The following is a 26,177-nucleotide window of genomic DNA, read 5'->3' as shown; positions in this document are numbered from 1 at the left end:
TCACCTGTCACTTTTTTAGTTTCATGAGAACAACAGATTAGCGCCAGTATAGCTCATTTAGATTGTTTTCTAAATAGCTATGTGACCTTGGTTATTTTATCTCTTTTACAATTCTCCATTGAGCCTTTCTGAGGATCACAAGGAGAGTAAGCTATGGGAGTTCCCTAAAAAGCATTTAACAATATAAAGTATGATAATGTTTTTTTGCTGACTTGTAAGCTTTTTATCTTTATATATATATATATAATATATATATAATATATATTTTAGATTTTATTTTTTAATATATTTTTAATTTGCTTTTGTTAATTCCTGTCTGTATCATGTAATCTGAACTATGAAAAGAACAAATAAATGGCTAGCTGACTAAGCCTAATCAAGCCAAAGTTTGCAGTGAGACTATGTCAACATTTACCATGTATATGAGATCAGCATTAGAAAATTACATTAAAAACAAGGAGCCATGGATAGCAATTCAATTCATCTCGATACAGTAAACTTAATTAAGGCACTGTGCTAGGTACCAAGGAAATAAAGGGAAGCAGCCAGCTTCCTAAAGAAATGGTTAACAGATAAGGATAAAGAGGGTATGAGTGTAGGGACGCCTGGGTGGCTCAGCTGGTTAAGTGGCTGCCTTTGGCTCAGGTCATGATCCCAGGGTCCTAGGATCGAGTCCTGCATTCGGCTCCTTGTTCAGCGGGGAGCCTCCTCTCCCCCTGCTTGTGCTCTCTCTCTCTCTCTCTGACAAATAAATAAATAAAATCTTAAAAAAAAAAGAGAGAGTATGAGTGTAGATAGCACCTAAGGGTCTACTCCATACAACTGTTTTCGCTCCTCTTCTTCTTTAATACATTGACATATATTATTTGTTTCTCAAATCCCCTTTTTCCTGTCCACACTCAATCAAATCCTGACTCCTTATAGTAACTGAAGACACGGACTATGGCTCATGAAGACATCACTTAAATATTAGTAGTGGATTTTAGTATTTAAAGGCTACATCTTGGGGCATCTGGGTGGCTCAGTCGGTTAAGCATCTGCCTTCAGGTCAGGTCATGATCTCAGGGTCCTGGGATGGAAACCCGCATAGGGCTTCCTGCTCAGCGTAAGTCTGCTTCTCCATCTGTCCTTTGCCCCTGCTCTCACTCTCTCCCTCTCCCTCAAATAAATAAAATCTTTAAAAAAATAAAAAATAATCATAATCATAAGGGCTACATCTCAAAACTAGAAGGAGAGTTTTTATCTCATCTGTAACAAGAGGTGAATTTTTTATTCTATTCCACAGCAACGCAGTACTGTTTTCCAACATATTAAACCTGGTACATAGGAAGAGAGTTCATACATAGAAAGAATACATCCTAAAGGGTAAGGATCTTCTCTATTCAATGGATCCTTACAAGAGCACGAACATAGGCAATCCTAATAAATGTTCATTGACAACAATGAGGTACAAATAAAACTATTCTTGTATGTAGTTTTGTCTTAGGCAAAACTGCAATGTAGGCAAAGTTTATCTTCTGTTATTGCTCACCTCTTATATTGTTCTTATTCCTCAGTTCTCAGTAGTAATTCTGATTTTTACCATCTGATTTTTGTGTTCGTAGATTTCTTTTTCATTTAAAGTGATTTTCTGAAACAATTAGCTATACAATAAAGTTAAACCAATAACATTAATAGCAATAACACAAACCTATCAATCACTTACTATATCCTGCAATGCACTAAGTGCTTTATGTAAATTTCCTCTTTTGATCCTCATAGCTACTCTATGAAGCACAGATTCATCCCCTTTATATAGATAACAAAACCATGGCTTTGAAAGGTTAAGTAAACTGCCTGAACACACAACAGCTAGGATGTAAAAGAATCAACATTGCTCTGACTTTGAAACCTGAGGGCTTAAAAACTGTACTTTCCCCCTTTGGTGTTTATACATTATAAGGACATCTATCATCCCTTGGTTTCATTTAAAACCAAGATTTGATTATCTACTGGTAAGTCTAATTGGTATGAAGAACATATCTGAACACAAACTTTCTTCTCACCCATCAAATCCTATGAACTATGATTAACAAACAGCATGTAATAATTTACAATATTTACTAAGCATGTACTGTGAGCCAGGCACAGTTTTAAGTAATTCACAAGTTTTATATAATTAAATATAAATATAAATAAATCCTCATAACAACTCTATAAAATATGCATTATTATTATCCCAACTTTACTAATCAGGGAACAGGCACAGAGAGTAAGCAATTTGTCCAAAGCCACAATTAGTGGAAAAGTTGTAATTCAAAATAAAGCAGTGCGATTCTTAAGATGACACTACACACCCCTATGATCCTCTGTTACCCTGTCAAATACTTCTCAAACTAACTTGTCCCAGTGAAATACACTGTGGATGAAATATTCTCAAATAGCTGCTCAAACTGGAAAATATTTTAGATGAGTTCTAATTGGAATTCAATACAACTCCACACTTGATTCAGTATGTCATCTTACACTAAGGCAGCCAACATTCTTAAAAGCTGACATTTACATGCAGATTGGGTAAACACATTTCTTTCTAATAAGTTAAAATATTATTTTAAAAAGGTCTAGAAGCAAAATATAATTAAAATAATTCTTGTGGACCTAAAAATAATAAATTTTAAGCACACGTTTCAATAAGAAATGTTTGACCACATCAATACACTCTTTCTGAAAGATTTCAGATATAGCTATAAGATTATGACTTCTGCTTGTTTCATAGTGAGATTTATTTTAAAAGGGTCGCAAATAAGCATGTTATGAAAATACCATTTGAGTGTTTTTACTCAAGGAAGAAAAATCATGTTTTACAGTTATTTCAAAAGTAAATAAGAAATACTAAAAATTAATACGAGCCTAAATAGATGGCTATAGAAATATATAACTTTTTCACGACTATTTTACAAAAATTCATATTTGTTGACATTTAAGTTCATAACCAACTTGGAGATAAGTATTGTAATTTTAGCACCTAGCATAATATGTTAAAAATATTCTCGATTTGATAAAAAAAATTGAATAAGCAAGCCGTCTTACACATATGTATATTTCCCAAAGTATGCTATACAGAAAAATGATCTGAAAAGATACTTCTCAGAAAAAAAAAAAATCCAAGATAAAATAGTTTTGGTAAAAGTACATATTTGGTAAAATGAATAGTTAACATTGTCATGTTAAATAGTGAGAAGCTTTCAGTTAAAAAAAGTCTTGTTTTCTAAAACTTAGTTTTTATTGTCAATAAAACCTTACTGAGCACCGACTGGGGTCAAGCAATACTACAGCCCTGGAGATAAAGCTTGGCAGAAAGCATGCAAGGTTCCTCCCACTCTTACATAAAAGTAGCAGGAGAAAGACAATTAATACAACATACGAAAGAGCATATCAGATAGGGGAAATCTCATGTCCAAAGCCGGTCATGTTTGACCAAAGGTCTACCCCAGACCGGATGGCAGGGCAGCCTCCAAAAGAGATAGATGTCTTTTAAGCTGAGACCTAAATGACAACACAGATGTTAGAATACTATTTCCCTAACCTACCAGAAAGTTGGGAAAATCAAGTGTAATGCTATATGTGAAAATAATGGGGTCTATAAAGGAAAAAGTGGTGAAGATTTGGGAGATGAGGCTATGACCTCCCCTAAATCCTGATAGCACTAAAAGTTCTCCTGAAGTGAAAGCTCAAGAATATTTACTTTTTGTGTAGCCTGAGGAGACATGCAGGTTGAAAATCCAGGGAGAAGAATACTAAGTGTCCATTTCTTTCCTCCTTATTAGGAATGCTGTTTTCTTCTCTAGTTGTTTTTCTATCACAATTGGTTTACTGCCAGATTATAACATCCTTGAGGATTTTTTTTGTCTTAATGAATCTCAGAAACCTAGAATAATGCCATCATATACTCTGTGCTCAAGAAATACTAGTTGTATCAATAAATAAATCATGATTATCACCTCCCCTCAAAGAGCAAGAGGCATATAGTTTATTTTATCCTTTATAAATATCAATTTTAAAATGTCATTTTAATCCCTCTCCAAGAATATGGAGTAAAGGTATGTGCTTCATTTGACAGCTAAGGGCACATTATTTGAAGACATTGGCTTCTAAAATTATTCTTCATAGCAAAATCTTTAGAAACATCTTATAAGATTAAGATCATATTGATCAGTTAATCAAAAAGTAATTCATTATATGCATACCCTACATATTTTGTTTTCACTTAAAAATGTAAAAGTTTCATATACCGGTCTTAAATGATTGAGTAAACTTCTTTTGTTAACAAAAATGACTACTCACTAAAATATCACACTACCTCTCCTGTACCACATAATGCTCTAATTAGGATTATCAGACTTTCAGTTTCTGGTTCTTCAAAGTGGAATGAGAATTTAAAGATACTTGTTATGCATTCTCAGTGTAGAATGCAAGTAAATTTTAATTATTTTCCTACAAATATTTTACAGTTACTCCAGCTACATCTAGTTAAACATAATTACTTTTAACGATTGTCTTTATCGAGTATTTTCAAAGCATTCAACTCTGTTTTTGTAGGAACAAAACTCTTTTTCATCACACATATTTTAACCAATTCTGCTAACCCCAGAATTCAACTGACAAAGAAGTGTTCAAGTACACATTAAAGAGAAGTTTATTGCATGCTGTAGGCACCAGGTGGAAATTTTTAGAGGAAATAAAGAGTGTTGATCATATATAGGTCAACTAAAAACTTCTTCTGTATTAACATTGTATAGATTAGCTTTCTCCATGACACCATTTGGGGACATTCTGATCAAAACTGATCAAAGTCCTCTATTACCTTACTATTGGAAATTATCTATGCAAATTGGATGTTTTATTTCTCCAAAAGTAATGCTCCATGTTTTCTATATTTAAGTAGTATTGTTTTGTTTTTTAATTAAAAGGGAAAGAAAATGTGTTGTTAAAGTTAAATATATGCTTAATAAAAACAACCTTAAATAATATTTTTTAAAAATTTATGATGAATATATCTAGTGAAAACAAAACAAAACAAAAAACAGACACTGTAGCGTTTAAAGTACTCTTTACTTGAAAAATCTGTTCTCTCTTTCTCTTGAATCACTGCTATGTAGGTACTTCTTTCTGCAAAGAATTTTCTCCTTCTAGCTCTATACCCCAAATTAAGCAAGATGGTAACATAATTTCTCCATGAAATAACTAGCTAAAGAACTGGCATTAACAGATATTCACCATCTCCTGGTACTTTCTTTTCTTGGGGTACAGAGTGAAGGGAAGAAGGTATCAAAGCAAAATAAAAAACATGGCAATGACAAAAGAGAATGGCTATAATGTAACAGTGGGAAAACATTAATTTTCACTCCAGTATTCTTTATTTTTTCTTCGTGTGATTTTATTTCTTCTTAGATGTTTCCATTATTTACTCGACAAACATTTATTTTGTGTAGGATAGTGGAACACAGTGGAAGTCAGAGATATCACTAGTTATGATAGGTATATTCAATATGGAGGCCCACACCAAATGTTCTGGAGCCCCTGAAAAATAAGATAAAATCCATAACATTGAGTAGTTCATGTAATCAGTAATATGAATAAAAATGTATTGAACAAGAACTCAGACTGAACTTCAGTTTGAAAAGACATTATAACTACTTATAACCAAGAAGTCTTTAAACATCTGAACCCATGTTTATTCCTTTGTAAAATTGGAATTTTAACACTGGTCCTGCTTCCCCCATGAGGATGTTGTGATATTTAAGTAAGATAACATATAAACAATACAACATCTCAAAATACAATTATTATTTTCAAGTATGAAATAAACATGTTTAAATTTTAATTCAAAATTTATAAGATATATTTACAATCATATTTTGATTTCTATTTTATTGGGATTATTTATAGTCTATTATTAAATAGCCAGAAAGTCTACATTAAAGGCTTTTAAGTGTAGAAAAATTAATACTAAATCATTAAGTATAATTTTGGCAATTACATCATTTTCATTTTCTGATATCCATCATCCCACAATATTTTTTATTATCCTTCAAAGTAAAATAATATATAGTGAACAAACAGTTTTACAGCAATATTTAAAATTTTCAAATTAAATTTTTGAAAAAATAAATTATAATATTTCTATAATACTTAAATAGATCAATTATTCTTAATGACAGTAAATATAGATAGTCCCTGAACCAATAAAATGTTTACTAATGTACAGACTTTTTTGGGATTGAAGGAATCACCCTTTAAAATGCTGGTATTTTATTTATTCTTAGAAAACTCTTATTGAACATAAAGAAAAATTTGAAAAAATGTACCAAAGTCTAATTTTCCTATAAATGGAAGACCATTAGCAAGAACTTATTTTATATATTTGTCAGTTTTGAAAGTATTTATGTTAATGCAATAAATTTATAATTCATTAAATAAACTACCATGCCAAGTAAATTTTAAATACTCAATTGTCATTTCTTCATAAAATAGTTCAATAACTATACATAATACTTTTCTTAATCAAAATTTATATAACTACACCATTATAATTTATGTAACTTTAAATGTCAAATTTTTTCTCCACACAAAATTAAATCTAAACACTTGGACAATCTTTTTGTTTTAATTAATTTGACTGACGATAGCTGTTTGCCTGTTTGACTACCAACCTATACGTTTATACCAAAATAAAAGAATTTCAAATAGATAGTAAGTTGACTCTTCCATTAAGAAGATAATTTTTGTTAGCCTTTAATTTTAATTAGCTTTTGGGTACTCAGCTGAAGGTGATTAGCTTCAATATTCCCATTTAATCTTAAAATACATCAAACCTCCTCTATTGAATTTTTTCTAAGGAATATACCTGAGATATGAATGCCACAATCTAATTTAACTATTATAAATTAATTTTATCCAAAAGTATGTCTCTAATTTACTGGGCATAACAAGTCAGTGGTTAAGAGTAATTCTAGATATGTAAAACAATCGAACTATTTATCAAATGTCCCACTGAATATCTGGTGATATATACTGCAGCATCAGAAACCAAAAGTTCTTTACCTTTAAAACCAAACTAAGATCCGTTTCTTAAATCTCTAAGGCATATAATATTAAGTATACCCATTGGGAACAAGATATTTGGAAAACCTCCAAGGAGCTTCCTTCCTAATTTTATGAACTTTAAAACTATTTTCATACCTGGCTATAGAAATCATAATTATCATGACACACCATACTTCACAATTCTCCCACCCTTACATGTATTTGGTCCCATAAGCCTGGAACTTAATTCTTCCTCCCACTTTGGATATCTTATTTTATGAGCCTCTACTCCAAAAAGAAAAAAAAATTTGGAGGGAAAAACACTATAGCACCCTTCAGTCTAGAATTCAAGTGATTTTACTTAATCAAATACCAAAAAAAAAGAAAAAAAAAATCCCCCAAAACCTTATTTTTAGGTAGCGTTACATTAAAAAAAAAAAACACATTGTATAATTCTTGAGATGATCTTTGTTGAAAATATTTTCCATCTATGTTACCATATCATCATAATGCTATTGATATTAACATTTTCTGGGGGTATGGCAGTGATATTCACAGGGCAAATATGTCCCCCTACCTCCCAAATTTCTGGTAAGTGATTGCTTTAACACTAAAATGAATACTAAGAAATGGAGATATAGATACATATTCACCTTAACATGTACTCCAAGTGGGACTTATGTAAAAATGTTAATTAACAGCAAATTAAAGTAAATTAATAAATTAAAAATACGTGTGTATTTCATACATATATAACTCCCAAACCAAACATGCAATGACTCTATTGTGAGAAACTAATTTTTTTTAGATTCATTTACTCATTTCCATATTCATCTGCTCACCAAGCCTATTCTAGGCCTTCGGGATACAAAGGCAATTAAGGTAACAATTCTGCTTTTCCATGGCCTAGAGAGGGGTAGAGGTATTTCATAAAACATGTATATAAATAACTAAAATTCAAGGAAAGAACTGCTTATTTTCACTAAACTCACTTTGTTAAATCCAAAATTAATGCAAGGTAACTAAACTTACAAAGTCATGAAGGAAATAAATATGCAGATACATATATGTATAAATTTGGATACATAAATTTGGGGATACATAGAAATATATCCATGTGTTTAAATTTTTGCTTTCAATATTTCAATTCCAAGCAATTAATGAAGGTTCCATGAAAAAATTAACATTAAGCTAAGTTTAGAACTTGGAAATTACTGAAAAGCCATTTTGGAAAATCAACTGATAAGGAAAAGAAAATCCCACAAAAGAGGAGGCAATAGCGAAAAACCCCATCTGAAATAAAGGATAATTCATCAAGTAAGCCCCTAAAGCATGCTGGATCATACAGAAGTAAGCACATTAACAGAGAATCTTGATTTTGTCTGCTGTCAGCTAATCCCCAAAATTATTAATGAAGGCCTATTGTTAAAGATAGTTATAAAAATCCTAATAGCTAGCATTTATTTACTGTTTATTTTGTACCACACAGCGTGCTATGGAATTCTCAAACTTTCATTCTTAAAACCTATAGGTTAGATACTATCATTAACCCATTTTATACAGAACTAATCTTAAGCAGTTTCCTGATTCAATTTTATTTAATGATTCAAAGAAATATGCCACTATTTTTTAAGGGCCTAACCTAAATACACTTTGAGAGTAGCTAGAAGTAGGAAAACGATGAGGATATTGAAAAGTTTAGGATGAATTTGAAAAAGCACAATATTCCTGCACTGGAGGGAAAAAAAGTAAATAGAGATTTTAATGTAAATGAAGGAAATTAACAAGAATTTGCCTTTTAATAATTTGCCCATATAAACATTAAACAATGTATGATACTTGAAACTAGGTGATATAGAAAAGTCTAAATATTCCCTGCCAGAAACCAATTGATTATGTATGTCACATATAAAGAAAATTTTTAGAACACTCCAGGAAAAGTCAAAGAATCATCTCATCAATTGTTGAGATGAGAGAGAAGTGTCATCCATTCCATTAGGGGTAGGAGGCTCAGAATAATTCAGAAAATGAAGTGGCAAAAGTACAGAAGTGCTATTTAAGTGAAGAATCACTTGCTGAAGAACTCCAAATTGTTAATCAGAGGACCAGGTGATAATTATGAAGTGTTCCTTACATATATTACCATTCCAACCAAGAAAAACCGTAACGAATGTATATTGAGAAAAGTATAGGATTTTAGAAAAACATATAATGACAAGTAGGTTTTTATGCTAACAGAAGAAATTGTGAAGAAAATATAATCTTCCTTGGACATTCAAAATATGTCAAAAACTGACAATAAATTTAGGGAGAAATCCATATACAAAAGTATTCAAAAGGGAGCACAGTATGAAGGAGGGAAAACATCCCAGAAGAAAAAAATGAGTCTAAGAAGTAGAAACAAGATGAATGAGATAGCCATCATATGTTCGGGTTAAACCTACCTTTCAAATTATCAGAAAGATGCCTTGAATTAAAAATAAGTGAGCCTCAGAAGTTATTGGGGAACGAATAGAATACAGGAGGCACAATATAACACGTAACAATTCCTTCAACTAGATAGTCCTGGCTGTAAGTTATAGCTGTATTAAAGGAAGCATGAGGAAGGGAGAAAGAGAAGACACTGACATTGAACACTGACTATGTGCAGAACACTGCTTTGGGCACATTCACTGGCTTATTACTAGGATTTACAGTAAGTATAGGGGTAGCGATCAATATTTCCATTTTACAGACAAGAAAACTGAGTCTCAGAAACTATCAGTCTCAGAGCTAATAGTTGGTGAAGTAAAAAGTTAAAACATAAGTTCTTTACACTACACAACACTGTTAAAGGATACAGGTTGAACTATAATGTAAATTCAATGGAAGGGACCTTATCTCTTACCATGACTGTAGCTCAAACTCATGGGAAGTGTCTAGTGTCTGATGGGGATTCAACAAATACATGCTCTAAAATATGTGAATGACTATCTGAAAGAACATGTTCCCTATGGAAAAAACTATGAGTGGAAAAAATATGAAACAAATTCCTGAAAGAAGAAAGAAAAATGAAGAGTCAATGAAAGTATATTTACTAAATATATTCTATGCAAATAGCAATATGTAAAGTTCTGTGAAGGATTTGCAATAATATAAGTAAATGACTGTTAAATAAGACAGTAGCTGAGAAAAAAAAGAAAAAGAAAAGAAAGACAGTAGCTGTTATATTCCTCTGCAGACTCAAACATATAACAGTATACCATAATGTAAAACTGATGGAATGAACACTGTAAAATGGAAAAGTGCAGGAATTTGGAATTCAGGGAAGGAAGAGTTAAAATGGGTCTAGAGAGGCTGAAAATGTTCTTGAATTATATAAGACAAAAATAGGACTTTATTTTGGGAAATCTCTGGACAGACAAAAAGCAAGTCAACATGAAACTCTCCTCTTGGGTACACACATAAAATCTGCAGAAGGTGGATACGTAAGCACCCTAAAGAAGATGCTTCAATTACACACCATCAGATTAAAAACAAGTTTTCATTCAATTAGACTATAAACCATATATATATACTCCTTCTACCAGCCAGCAGAAAAAGGCAATCTGTCTAGTTCCAATGTTTCATTTTATTCACCGACTACAATTAACCATATGATTCAATAACATCATTGACATGTTTAGTGAAATTAGAATAAAAACATCTTTTATAGGTCCTCAAATTTTTTTGATTTTCCCATCTACTTTGGGAAATAATGGTGCTCAACACCTTAGGCTGCCTAACCCTTTTCAAGGGAGGGTTTGAAATCAACTTGGTACAGCTGTTTGGAGTTGCGCCAGAATTAGTATTCAAATGATTTAATTGGAAACTTGGAATGATATAGCAAGCAACTACTGCTTCTCCTTTTTGTCAAAATGCTCCAAGAAATATTACAACTTCTAAAAAAAGATGAGCATGGACCTTGGAGACACACACCTAGGATCAAGTCCTGGTTATTTCATTTACTATCTGTGTTAAAGTTAAAAGTTAAATAAATACAAATATAAAGTCATTTGCCTATGAATTTGTTTCTTCACTGACAAAGTAGAAATATTGAAGGCTGTTATGAGGATTCAATGAATTAGGCAATGGATAATGCCTAACTTTAAATGATACGCAAAAGCTGTTTATTTTTTTCTCTTGTATTATCAGTAGCTTCTAACAATTAAGGATGAAATCATTATTGGATGAGAGATTTTATTTCATAATATTTATAGTTTTAAGAATTCACTCTTTTCCAATCTAATAAATGCTTGATTATGCAATATATGGTATGTATTTAATCTCATTTAAAATAATCTCACATTTTTCCTCAAACATGTAACACACCTTTTTTTTTTTTTTAGCATTGTTGACTTATCAGTAGGTAAAATGCAGCAGGTGCTTAACATATTTTTAAAACTGAATAAGCAATAAATTTATCAATCGTTTTGATCTTTTTCTTAGAGAGAGACACAAGATAGGAGAAAAGCCGTGGGGCTTGGGATAAAAGGGCCTAGATTTCAATTCTGGCTCAGCTACAACCCATTTTACATGGGGCAGGTTAACTCATTTTCCTAAGCCTCAATTTACTTGGCGATAAAACTGGGAAAGCAATAACTTACTGCATATTGTTGAGAAAGTACGTCATATAGACACTCAGTGACTGTCAGTTGAATCTGAATCATGATGATGATGGCTTCGTCATGATTATGAACCTAAATCATTCTGCTGTGCATTTGGCAAATATGCAAAATTAAAGCAAGCACTCATATTTTCTGAGCTTCTCCTGAGTTTATTGTCTATGGATAAAATGGTGACATATATGGAAAATTCTTGCCCATACAGACTGCTTCTGAACTGTAATGTCTTGAGCATAACATACAGATGCCCTAAAGAATCATAAGAGCATATCTAATCCTGAATAATTATTTGCTACCCCAACCAGAATACACAGTTGGCTTTTTTTTTTATTATTCTCGCTCTCTTACCGACTATGCCAATGTTGTCACCAGTTATCACCTTTTCTCTCCTAAACTGTCACAAATGTTAATCTTAGCCCTCTAACTATTCCACTGCCATCAGATTGTACTTTCTTTCATTTCTTCTTTTCTGTCTCTTTTCATTTCTTCCTCCGTTCTCAATGTTTCATGTGACCACCCAATTACAGTGATCTCTTACTTCTGTTAAGTGAGTCAAATCACCATCAGTCCGTTGAGTATAAAATTTGTGGTTTCTCTGCTATTGAGTGCTCTGGGTCTGCACCCTGATAATTGCAAAGCCTCTTTTGGTATGTTTCTCCTTCCAGATTTAAGTTACTGCATTTGTTTATCAGGCTCAACAACAAAAACAAACACAAGTATGTCCATTAAACAGACTCTTTAGGGGCGCCTGGGTGGCTCAGTTGTTAAGCGGCTGCCTTGGGCTCAGGTCATGATCCCAGGGTCCTGGGATGCAGCCCCGCATCGGGCTCCCTGCTCAGCGGGAAGCCTGCTTCTCCCCCTCCCATTCCCCCTGCTTGTGTTCCCTCTCTCGCTGTGTCTCTCTCTGTCAAATAAATAAATAAAATCTTAAAAAAAAAAAACAACAAAACAGAATCTTTAAAATACAAAATGTCAAGAGTGTAGCTAAACTACTCCAGGCTATCGCTGCCTACTCATCCATTTCACGTGGCCAAGCGGCCCACAGGAACCTTGAACTGACGGACTGACAGTAGCCCCTTCACTTGCACATCTCCAGAAGAGTGATAAGCAAATCCAAGTTTCTGATATCACTTTCCCAGGAGTCCTTGTGAGCAACATTGTCCCTTGCCTCCCCTTGTGTATCTTCCCCTTGTGGGAGCCTAAGAGCCTCTGCTCTTTTTGGTTAGAATTGACCAATAGGCTCTGAACCAAGCAACCACCAAACACTCTACCCATCGACCCTCATAAAGGCAGGTACTCCAGGTGTGGCTGAGCTCTCTGCCTAGACTTCCCATGTGGCCCCTGAAGTGGGCCATGTGTCTCCTCCAGCACCTGTGAGTAAGAAACTCCTCTATTTCTGTTTTCCTTGTGTTTTGTTTGTTTGTTTAACCACAGATCACTATCTGACATCCTGGGGTTCTAGTTAACAAATGTAATTTTAACAAAATCACAGCATAAATATATGATCAACGAGTATTGTACTGTTGGTTCACAAATAATTGAAGCAATGATTTAAAAATCATATCGGTAAGTAAATAGTGCCATAAATTTCAGATTAAGATTAGGAGAAGAAAAGCAACATAAAATTATTTGCCAATATAAATGTAGTGCTTACTATGCGGGAGGTACTGTGGTAGCATTTTACATGTATTATCCCATGTAATCCATGTAGTTCTGTTAGGAACATACTAATCAAGGGTAAGGCATTTGTTCAAGGTCATGTAGCCAGTAAGTAATTAGAGAAGTAGGTATTCAAATTCTCATCACTCCCATTCTGGACACCTCGAAGCACGACAGGTTTCAATGAAACTAAACAATTACAAAATAAGATAAACTCTGTACATAAGCAAAAATAACTTTTTATATCTATTATTTCCCATTAATGATGTATGAGAAAAAAATCGATCAGTGACATATGCTCAATAAGACGGGAGCAATTATTCAAAGATTTATATATAATTTCCTGTTGTGAACATATTCTGAAAAATTAGGCCCTGACCCCAGTGCAGGCCAAGGTCCAGAGTTACTAGCTATCTTTTAAAGTAAACAGAAGTGAACTAGTAAGTTGGAAGGAAGACATATACCTGAATGTAAAATATAATTTTAGAACTTCAGTTTGTATAACATACATCACTTCATCATGGGAAAGGTGTAGATTTAGGATTATTCCAAATATTTAATGAATTATATGAAATGAAATTTATTCATTTTCATGGGAATTAATTAATTACAATGTGCTATTCTTAATAAATATTATTTTATTATTAAATCATTTTTATTGTAGTACAGTACAAATTAAGGGCTTAATTTTGTCATCCCAGTGATTAAAGTTTTAGGTAATTTGCTCAGAAGTCACTCACATAACATAACACACTCCTTCCGCCTTCTTCTTTCCTCCCCTTGCCCCTTCCTCTTTCTCGCCTTCAATTCCTTCAGTCAACATCCAGATTTTGAGTACTAAATACTGTATCAAGCAATGTTAGGCAGTAGAGATGCCATCAATCCTGCTGACCAATTACCAAGACATTAACCGAAAACAGGTTACTTATAAATCAAATATATCTAAAAATGTTCTCCTATAAGAAACATGTTATCTATAAGATTAAGAAAACATTATGATTCCTTTGATTTATTCATTTAATATCTCGATACAATAGTATATGTTATTGCAGAGAATGTACAAGCAATACTCTTGCCTTCTGATTATAGCAATTCTGTTCACAATGTCTCTTAAATCCTTTTAATATCTCTAAATTTAATTTAGTTGCATGAGAGGAAAGGGGTTTCTGAAGACAACAGTACACATTTTTCCCATGGCCCTTTTAAATCACGCAAAACCTTTCGGTACTTTATGGCAATAGCTATAGCTTTAAAGAAACCCTATCTGTAGCATGAGCATGGGCACTGGACCTGTGTCCAAACAACTTAGTGAAATTCACTAAAGAACAATTTAGTTTTAGACCAAAAAGGGTTATAAACATCCTCCTTAAATTGAACAAATTACCAGCTATCTGGAAAGTATAATGCATTGGCTACTGTTCAAAAGAACAACACTTAATGCTGGCAACACTGCCAAATTCCTCCTTTCCTATACTTCCCTTTTCCTAGAGAAAGTGATTAAAAGACCAATTCCCATGCCAGCTGGTTGCCTAAGAGCATCAAAGGTCCTCTGTCAGGATTCAGAACTTGATATGGCTTAGAAAACACTATGCTAATAGGTAACCTCTTCAACATTATAAATCAAAGCCATATGACCACATTAAAATTCTATCAGCTAGTATCAATACCATGTGGTTTATAAAGTACTGTTGACCTACCTCTGGGAGATGGTTAGAATGATATAAAAGTTCTGCTCGGCTTTGGGGCATATAGCTACTTTTCAAATGAGCGTTATTTGTCCATAGCAAATAGCCATTTCTCTCTACCTCTGTATCTTTATTGATTTGATTTAATTGAAACCTTAGGAGAAAGGAAGAAGAGGCTCACGAGTTGAGGTAGAAACAGAAAAAAATGTTAGGTCACAATAGACATATTACTACTTTGAACTGTCCTTCTTATCTGGTGATTATCATTGCAAACGGCAAAAACCTTACTATATAACTTAAACTCTTTGATCTTCTTAAAATTATAACTACAATTTAAAATCTTACAACCATACCATTGCATTTCAAACTTTCCCTGCTGAAACCCTCAGTAAGAAATACATCTAAAATCTTGACACAGCATATGCATGCACGCACACGCACACAAAATAAACGTTTTATCAAACAATACTTACCTTTACTACATATAATGCCTTCTACTCTACTTAGTACATTTAATTTAAAAAATTTCTTCAAGACCCACTAGTAGGTTGTGTCCTGCAATTAAAAGACACTGAATGATTCCAATGTATGTGTCTTAACCCAGTAGGATTTCTGCAGGAATTACGTAAGGCAGAGACTTGTGATATATGGAGTCAATAAAAAGTACTTAATCACTATAAATATGCAGATCCAACACAGTATTAAATAGATTACAATTATTAAAATGTAAAACAATTAATAAACTAAAGCACAAACACATTTATCCCTTCACTTATCCTTCCATGGAATCATTAATTTAAAAAATAGTAGATGTTACCTTCCTGCTATATTCTTTTTTTTTTTTTTTTTTTAACATGGACGAACCATGAGAGACTATGGACTCTGAGAAACAAACTGAGGGTTCTAGAGGGGAGAGGGCTGGGGGGATGGGTTAGCCTGGTGATGGGTATTAAAGAGGGCATGTACTGAATGGAGCACTGGGTGTTATACGCAAACAATGAATCATGGAACTCTACATCAAAAACTAATGATGTAACGTATGGTGATTAACATAACATAATAAAAAAATTTATTGATTAACTAAAAAATAGTAGATGTTAGCCTGATAAATGTAAGGTTCTGTGTTAAGGGCCTAGGAAGAGATGAACAAGAGTCATAGTGCTTACACACCCAGCTATTTTGTCCATTAAAATGAATACAGCAAAGAACAGAAAGTACATTTTAACAAAACATCAAAGAACTTTTTGCTATTATTAAATTTCTTCAATATCTTTCAAATGATATTACATTTTTAGATACAGGGGACTAATTAAAACCCAATTTGATAATGATTATGACCATGTAGGAAAATCCTAAATTTTAACTCTCTAGGAGTATGGGAAGTTCTTGTTTCCACAAAATACCTGACAAAAGAGCATGTGACCCAATTTAAAATTCCCTCTACAAAAGCCAAAAGGCAGATAATATGATGCTGCTAGGAAAGAAAGAGCAATAAGTTTTATTTTCTCTTATACATAGAAAGTGTCAATGACAACCTATAATGGATCAGCAAAACTTTGAAAAGGATGGCATGGCAGAGATCAATTAAGTCCAACTTCCCTCCCAATTCAGAATCCTCTCTTGAACATCCTTGAGAGAGGGTCATTTCATTAATGATGGTTTTAAATTACCGTCTTTCTTGCAAAAGCATGAAGAAATATACCAAAAGTAGACTTTCCGGTGAGTGCTTATTTATATTGTAGCCAGACACTTACACAATGCCTTTAGAAAGTATTTTGATGAAGTTAAAGGAAGGTTGCCACATGATCTAATACTTAGTTAAGAGAGGGGAAAAAAAAACAACAACTTGTTAATGAAGCTTCCCTTAGCTCTTCTATGTAAGTTACATGATGTTTACAATGTCTTGATTTATGTCATTTTGAATATAATAGAAAAGTGATTTGATTTCTTTTTTTAAAGATTTTTTTTTTATTTATTCATTTGAGACAGAGAGAGTAAGAGAGAGAGAAAGAGCATGAGCAGGGGGAGAGGCAGAGGGAGAGGGAGAAGCATGCTCCCCTCTGAGTCAGGCGCCCAATGTGGGGCTCAATCCCAGGACCCTGGGATCATGACCTGAGCCAAAGGCAGACGCTTAACCATCAGAGCCACCCAGGCGCCCCAAGTGATTTGATCTCTAATCAAAAGGCCCAAATGGCTTGAGAGACTAATTCCAACAGTGCCAAATACTAGAATCATGGGCATTGTTATGACCATATACTTCATAAGAAACTGGAAATTTTGATTAGTTCCTCAGGTATTAAGCTACACAAAAGAAAGGCCTTTAATTCCTATTGATTTCAATAGGCAACTCTGTAGGAATTATCTCAGCATTCTGATCCCATATCCACAAACAGAGTTTAGCCCTCCTTTTCCTTTGCTCAGTGAAAAAAAAAAAAAAAGATACATAATTATCGAGTCTTGCCAATATTTATTCATCAACTTCTTTATTTTCCCACCCTTGGCAACATTATTTACTCAAATATTATTAATCAATGTATATTTAATTAAATATTTACACATTTGGTTTATTATTCTCATCATAATCTGGGTGTGGGAAAATAAATCCATTTTTCTTCTTTGTAATATGCCCCAATGTCGTTATGGTTTAACTTCTATGCATGTCTCTCTCAATAGCTATTATACCCACCCAGTGCTGGTAAGCAACGTTTATGGTGCCATGGGCAAAGCAGTCATTTAATCAAATATAATTAAAATCACTGAAATTAATACCTTTCACTATATATCAATCAGGGTTCCAACCAGCAAAACTTAAAACACTCTGGATATTTACAACAGGGAATGTAATGAAAGAAATTAATTGCAAAGTGTGTAGAAAAGCTGAGGAGTATAGGTAATGGTAAGACCACCCAGGAGTTCGAATAGCAGGAAGCCACTACTATTCATAAGAGAGAAGAACAAAGAGATGAGAGTGTAAACAGAAGCCCAAGAGCAAGTTTTCTGGTAGAAGATGAAAGAAAGAGGTCCCAGTGGGAGATGGAGACACTGGGACACTGCCCAAAGCAATGAGGAGGGGGCAAACACTGTAGAGTCAGACTCATCATGTAAAGCCTTCTCCCAAAACTTGGGCCACCACACAACATGAAGGCAGATGCTGATGGCTGCCTGGATAATGGAGGCTCAGGGATTAGCTCTGCCATCTATCTCCACTAGTAGAGGGTAGCAGAACGAAAATTGGACTGCTCAATCAGGTCCAGAACTGTCACAAACAAGGTATGAACATTTCCCTAAGTTCTTCAGAAGTCTGATATTGCAGAATTAACTTATTCCATGGAGCTATTTAATTGCAAAGGCAATCTCTTTAAAATAAGTACTTCATTGGGGCACCTGGGTGGCTCAGTCGTTAAGCGTCTGCCTTCGGCTCAGGTCCTGATCCTGGGGTCCTGGGATCGAGCCCCGCATCGAGCCCCGCATCGGGCTCCCTGCTCCGCAGGAGGCCTGCTTCTCCCTCTCTCACTTCCCCTGCTTGTGTTCCCTCTCTCACTGTGTCTCTCTCTGTCAAATAAATAAAATCTTTAAAAAAAATTTTTTTAAATAAGTACTTCATTAACAAGAATGTGTTCAAAGATTTATACAATCACATAGGTTTATCAATTCTTCTAAACAAAAAAGGCTGGGCAAAATAAATTTATCTAGAAAACTTTAAGATAACTACATTGTCCTTTAATATAACAGATATACCAAGTAATAGGTCATGCTAATTGAACAGCAAGGCAAATCATTACAGGCAATGGTGTAGCATTTTATTCTGTATTCTAGAACACATTTTTTCCAAAATGACTCAGTAGGATAATCTATTTCCCCTTCTTTTTTTGAAAAAGGGAAAAAAAAAACTCAGAATTTTATTTTTATTTATTTATTTATTTTTTAAAAGATTTTATTTATTTATTTGACAGAGACAGAGACAGCGAGAGCAGGAACACAAGCAGGGGGAGTGGGAGAGGGAGAAGCAGGCTTCCCGCTGAGCCGGGAGCCCGATGTGGGACTCGATCCCAGGACCCCGGGATCATGACCTGAGCCGAAGGCAGTCGTTTAACCAACTGAGCCACCCAGGCGCCCAAAACTCAGAATTTTAAAAATATTTGTCCAACATATACTGAATAAGTAAATAGGTCTTGAAATAATGCTTTAATGTTCTAAATTGAAAATGCCTATATATTTAAACAACATATTTGAAATATGTAATGCATCAATGTGTAGGAGTGACTCAACAGACAATGTGAGACACTCTGATGATATTCCAAAAGTACAGCACAATTGATTTCTACTGCTATCAGTAATTCTGCATTCTCATAAATAAATCCTTTACTTTCTTACATCCAATAGCATACATTTCAAAACAAAACTAATTAATGTAGTCTAATCAAAAGGTCAATGTTTTGGATAAATAGTTCTGAGAAGTGATAAATACTTATCATATCCACTTATAAGTCTACTTGTGAAAGTTTTGTGGCTTCCAATGAAAATATCTTCTGTGGAAATGTGCTCTCTGTTCTCTGCTGTAAGCAAAAATCGTCCCTCTTATTACAATATCATATTGGGATCTCGTATATAACTTCCATTCAAACCTACTGTATTAAAATGACAGAGTTGTGTTCAACTTTGCTAAGGTAAAAGAAGATACCACATTTAAGAAAAGAATCTCTCTTCCTTTCTTTGATTAAAGCATGACAAGTACAGAATAGGGTATTTTGAATTCATATCAGGAAGGCGGCTTAAAATGTACAAAATTCATATAGAAGAGCTGAAGTAGAAACAGTTTGAAAGAATTAGCTTAAAAATGACATGTGTTTAAAAAAATGTTCAGTCACTAAGAGGATATATATGAGGATGTTCCTTGTATTGTTTCCAAAGAATATTAAACATTTTGGACATGTTAATATAACTGTTTGTTCATATGGTAAGAATAAAACAACTGATTCACATTAAAGTGATGCAAAACTACATTTTAAAAGTCATCTGAAATTTATGTATTGATCCAGAGCATTATTATGTTTCCCTTGATTCGCCAGGTCTAGAAACAGAAGGTCCTGAAATATGACCAATGTGGTTCTAGCATCTTCTGTTCTTTGCTATGTCACCCCGCGAAACATTAATTCCTATCTTCCGTGTACTACAAAATGCAATTTGAAGATTGGAGAAAAAGTTAATTTCTCCATAGGAAGATTAACAAATTTTGTTAGGCATAAACTACTAATATGTATTAAACATAGTAGCAATTGAAGTCAATATTTAATAAGTTAATGAAAGCATTAATTTGTGTTTGTAGCAAATTACAATGTATTCAAAGACATACATGCATGTATTGAAATCCAAAGTTTAAGTAAAGGAGGTACCAAATGTTCTATATTGAATAGGTGCATCATTAAATACTCTATCAAGAAGGTCCAAATAGCTCAAGTGAATCCTTCAGAGATTTATCAGTGAATAATATTATTAGGAGTAAGGGAAATTTTGACACTTAATATATTGCTTCACTAACTTTAAAGGTAAAATTAAAATGATAAGAAAGCTGCAATAATTAAAAGGAATTTCATTATAAGTCCACTATTTAAGCTAAACAGAGAAGATGATTTGTAAAATGATAGATATAGTTAGTAGATCACAGAATGATTTCCCTGTTGTATTATAATGCCACTTAAGGAAAGTTTTGTTTTTCTTGATTTCTTTTTTCTCTAAAACAGACATTCTGGCATTTAGGAGATAGAAATGTATCATTTGACCTTTACACTTCTATTTCATTAATGTAACCACAAGCAACATAGTCACTGATTGACATGTTTGCACTTTCAGGCCTTTAGCTCTTAAAGTTATTTGATAACTGTTATACCACTATTTGCTCTTTATTAGAGACACTGAGGAATGTATTACATTAAAAATAGAGTATACTGGGTAAAGCTTACTAAATGATATCATGTAATTCAGTAAAGTGTTCTCTTGAGCACCCGATTTTTGTACTTTGATGGGAGGGGGTGTATGTTTGAAGGTAAATTTTGTTTTGTTTTGTTTCCTAATGATTTAGAGAGTAACATCAAATATGATTCTAAGTCTCCAATGTAAAAACATAAAATATAACTGTGACATTACTTTTGATGAAAAATGTGGCACCTGACTTACTCAATTTGTCCTTAAGCTCTGTCTATACTGGTGTGAACAGAGCAAATACCAGATGCAGAAGAAGAGTAAAGAAAAACAACTGATACAATTTAACAATTTTTAACAGAGAGAGAACTTCTTATAAACACAGATATTAAAATAGTTTAAAAACCTATGGACAATGTATAAAAATAAAAAGAGGGACAGTCCCTAGAGAATTACAGAATTACTATAAGCAAATTACTTTGGGTAATTTGACTTCTGTTTCATATGACAAGAAATTATTCTGGTTATTAAAAAAGAAATAAACACTGTAATTGGTAGAAACGTCACTTAGAAGAGATAGAGATTTTATTCTTTTTTAAAAAGTTTGAGAGTCAAAAGTTCCCTAATTAAGATATTACAAGAGTCAGGATAAAGCATCTCAGTGGATGTGTTACAATGTACACAAGTAAACAAGGACTGCACCAAAGCAACAACACTGGAAAGATATTGCCCCCATTAGCTAGACAGAGAAGCTTCACTATTGCAAGCAATGAGAGAACTAAACCTAGGTCTCCTAGAAGCAGAATATGGTTCCAGATATTTTAATTAGCTATAGCATGTATTAGATTCATTAGAAACAAAATGCCAAGATAAATCACCCAAAGGCAAGTAGTGTATCAAACCCTTTAGGTTGAAAATGTTCATGCTCATCACAAATAAGCAATATGCTGCCACACAGACACAGATTGCAGCTCCCATGATCTGTGTTTGCAGCCTCTGAAGGTAGTGTTTCATGCTTACCACTGTTGTTCAAACTTCCAAAAGAAACTTAATATAAAGAACATAAATGTGGGTTTTATTTATATCCTCTATGTGACATAGAGTTCATAGCTTTTACCAGCAATGAAAAGGTATTTTACTAAGTTATAACAAATTATGTTACTTTTGTATACATTCAGTGGCATTTTGTATTTACAGCAGCATAGATAACATATTATGAAAGCATATTAGTTATTAGTGTATATCAGAAATTATAATAGTATTCCAAGTGAATTTGGAGTCCTAAGCATGTTTCAGAAGATGTAAAACATATACCACACCCAGATTCCAGATCGTTAAATTTAAATATGTTGCACAATTCAAAGAGAAACCTATCCCACTCTCTGTCACCTTAAACATGCCATGTATACTTATTTTGTGCATCCACACTTACAAGCCAACTACCACCCAGTGGAGAGAAAGAAGATCTTTCAGGGAGATTTGAAGTGTACGTCAGCTGGGGGCTGCCCGGGGCGGGGGGGGGGGGGGAGAAGGTAGGGCAATGGGAAATGAAGGAATAAGAGTGTTTAGCCTTGTTTAGATCTAAGCACTGCTGATCATCAATTCATATTTTCACAAGAGAAAAAAAAAAATGTTTCCAGACGCTCACTCTGCAGTGTTGCTTAGGGGTAAAATCAGGCTGTGGATGTTCATTAATGACAAAACATTTCAGTGCTCAAGCTTAGGGAAAAGAAGGGAGGAAGGGAGAGTGAGAAAAAGAAGTAAAACTGAACATGGAAGGAGGGAAGAAGGAGAGGGGGAAGAAGGGATCAAGAGAAACAGAGGGAGACAGAGAGGGACCATGTGTACACATGTGTGAGTGACAGTGTGTGGAACAGTGAAGGACTGTGTGCCTTTTAAACAGTGAAAGAGAATGTGAACATGAAAGTGATTGTTAGAGCATGGAAGTGCCAGTGTGTGTGAGGATGTGAAACAGAGTATGTGAGTGAGTGTGTTGAAGGGAAAGAGATCTGTGAGTGTGAGAAAATGGTACTGGAAGGGTTCAGAGGGAACATGCATGTGTATGTGATGGTGATGGGAAAGGATATGGGGAGAGGGATGGGAAATGTGACTCAAAAAAGGGAAGACAAGATCACAGAACAGGGACATGAAAAAGGAAGAGAAGGAATGGGGAGAGGTGAAGAGGGGAGGAAAGGGGGCTAAACAGAATCAGAAATGAGTGGTGAAGATAAACAGGAGGAGAAAATAGAAAAGGGAGGAAAGATTACAGAGAAAACAGGAAAATGATGAAAAGAGGCAATAGAGGAAAAGGAGAGTAAGAAGGAAGTGGGAAAATGGGAAAAGAAAAATGAGGGAAAAAAGAGAGAGGGGAGAAAACGATCAGCGGAAAGAAAGAAAGCTCTTGAAGAGGGAGAAATTGAGCCTAAGTGTCCAAGTGAAAGGGAAAATAAATGGGAGCAGGGAGCCAGCAGTTCTGAAAAAGTAGCTTAGGCTAGAGTAAAACAGAAACAAACCTGATAAACTTGTCAGACTCTCCAAGAGTACCCCATGACAGTAAAACAGAGACCTTGTGAATTGAGTTTCAAAGTGGCACCTGCCCCTCCTAAACCTCACACTTACTCATCCCCGGGCTACTTGGCGTTCCAGCAAAGTGCTTTAGCATCACGCGTCCAGCTTGCTACCTGCCCCAGAGTAAAGGGGCCAGGCTCCCGGCAGAATCAGCACCTGGATTTCTTGAGATGTGTGGGTTTTGTGTTTTATTATTATTATTTTTTTTATGTTGATCACCACCAGCATTATTACTCAATGTTAAAAAAAAAAAAAAAGGCAAGAAGGGTGGAAAGAGAGACAGAGAGAAAGACGGAGACAAGTACGAAAAGCACGCCGTTCCTCCTACCTAAGCACCGCCGTGTCCCCTTTTCTGACCATCATGTTGTCCACGGCCGCCCAGGGGAAGTCCACACTCTGTCCAGCCGGGAGGCAGGAGGGTAGCAGGCAGCACAGGCTGAGGAGCACCGCCGCCAGCCACTGGTTCGAGCAACAAGCACCCTGCACCAACAGCATCATGTCCATCCCTGCTAGGGCTGCTCACTCTCCAGCAGCTTTCAGCTCGCACTCCCCCACCCCCTGGTGCTGGCGAGTCTTCCCGGGAACCAGGCGGCGCGCCACAGGATTTTTTTTTTTCCTCTTTTTTTCTTTTTTTTTTTTTTTTTCTTTTTTTGTGGGTTTTTTTGGGGGGGGTCGGTGGGTGGGTTTCTTTTCTTTCTTTTTTTTCTTTCCCCTCTAGTTGTTGGCTGTTGTTTCTCTCTTTTTTGCCTCCCCTCCTCCTTCTCTTCGCTTTCCCTCCCTCCCTCCCCTCCCACCCCCTGGCACCACACTACACCTCCTCTCGGTTGCGTTTGGCCGAGTCCGGAGTGAGTCTAATTCTCGGGCGGCTCGCACACCATCTAGCGAGGAGGCGAGCGCGCCGGCGAGTGAGGGAGGAGGCGCGGCGGCGGCGGCGGCGGAGGCAGGGCGAGCGGCGGCGGCGGGCGGCTGCAATCGCAGCAGCCTTCAGAAGGAGCGCGGGGCGCAGCGGCGGCCGCTGGCCCCCGGGCTCGCGCGCGTTGCCAAGCGGCCGTTTCCTTAGCAACCCCGCCCGGGGACTGGGGATGCAGCAGGGGAGGGGGGAATTTAAGGGGGGAAAAAAAAAGAAGGAAAAGAAAGAAAACGGAAAAAAAATCCGGAGGAGGAGGTATATCACAATTATGCAAAGTGAGGGGGAAAGAGAGATGTGTCTTAGACAAAATGCTTCCCTTCTTGTCATATGCACTAGAGTGACGTTTTGCTAGAAAAGTCTCCGTGTCGGTGCTGAGGTGGAGAGCTGAGGGGCGCTTGGCTTTCCCTCTCTGGTGCGTTTTACCTCTTGAGACACCGTAACTTTAAAGTCCTCCAAGTTGTAGTCGGCGCCATCATGACGCCGGGGACTGTGAGATTTTGTTTAGTTTTTTTCCAATCTCTCCTGGGCGGCCGCGCTACAATCGATAAGTTGGCTACAGTCGGCCAACTAGTTCACTCTTTACCTCTTTTCGGAAATAGGTAGGGACGGTGGCGGGGGTGCTGCTTTTTGAGGGCACATGGAGGGGTGCATGCGGGGCCTTGCGGTATAGTAGCTGGTGTATCTATTGGGTCGGTCAATACGGATGGGAGGGCGCCCGCTACCCGCCCCCCACCCTATGCGTGCTGACACTAAATAGTGCGTGTGTGTGCGCGAGGTAGGGTCGAAATGGAGGATGTGTGTGGATGTGTGAGGGGTGAGTGTGTAGTATGCGCGTGCACGGACTCGTGCGCGCGCGGCACGCAGGCGCGGTGGGAGGGACGGGGCGGGTCGTGGCTGGACGCAGTCGGGAAGAGGCTGCAATCGAGTGTTTTAATTGTGTAGAGCCGGGCAGTCCTGTTATGTACGAGGCAGTCTGACCCGTTTGAGCCTATCAGGCATAATGATCAGCGCATCCGAATCGAGACAGGACTGAGTTTTAGGGTTTAACGAGTCACAGGGTTATATATTTTTTTAACAGGCTCCGAACCAGGTTGGAGATTTCCTCCTCCGCGGCGCAGACAGGCTCCCCCTGCTTCCCACGCCGCAGCCTCTTAACCGATTGCCCCGCCGCTGGGAGCCGCTGTCCTGGCGTAAGGCAGACCCGGGTGCCGGGCAAGGGGCCGCCCCCTACCCTTTCCTACTTCTTCCCTTCTTAAACTCGTTTCCAGATTCAAGACCCTTCAGCTATTCCGGGCCATTTGCAGATCAATGCGAAAACCGAGGCTGGAGTCAATAGCAGTTACGCCAATCAATCTTGTTCAGTGAGGAGTTTGGGAAGCAGAGCGAGGAAGTGGAGAGAAACAAGTAATTAAAAAACATGTTCACCACCACCACCACCACCGTCAGCCCCCTTAAGCAGTCTTTGAAGATTTTCTTCGCCTTGACGCCAGTCCTTCTTCCCTTGGAGGAAATAAATAAAGCAAAACCGCACATCCCTAACTCGTTTTCCTTAATGCTAGCGGGATCTTTTGGAAAAGCGCACAGAAGCAATAATCTCTGCAGGGGTCAGCATCCGGCTGCCTCCCCAGACTGAGCTCTTTACGAGGCAGGCAGGGAGTCGTTTTGTTTGTCGGTATCGGTGCTCAGGGTGATTTTTATCGCAATGCATGAGGATATATGGGGGAAATG

At 36.0% G+C, this 26,177-nt stretch overlaps 1 protein-coding gene across 1 annotated transcript in view; it reads right to left on the bottom strand.

Annotated features, from left to right (window-relative positions):
* The window catches only part of NEGR1 (neuronal growth regulator 1), an 849,377-nt gene extending 825,264 nt beyond the window's left edge, over window positions 1-24,113 (bottom strand). The window contains exon 1 of the mRNA XM_035018274.1: window positions 23,868-24,113. Within this exon, the coding sequence (XP_034874165.1) occupies window positions 23,868-24,043 (176 nt within the window). The 5' untranslated portion in view covers window positions 24,044-24,113. The remainder of the gene's footprint in view (window positions 1-23,867) is intronic.
* Between the last annotated feature and the right edge of the window lie 2,064 nt (window positions 24,114-26,177).

Source organism: Mirounga leonina, unplaced genomic scaffold, assembly GCF_011800145.1.
Source record: "Mirounga leonina isolate KUSES-001 unplaced genomic scaffold, KU_Mleo_1.0 Mir_173, whole genome shotgun sequence".
Taxonomy (NCBI): Eukaryota; Metazoa; Chordata; class Mammalia; order Carnivora; family Phocidae; genus Mirounga; species Mirounga leonina.
This window is presented reverse-complemented; position numbering and strand designations above follow the sequence as displayed.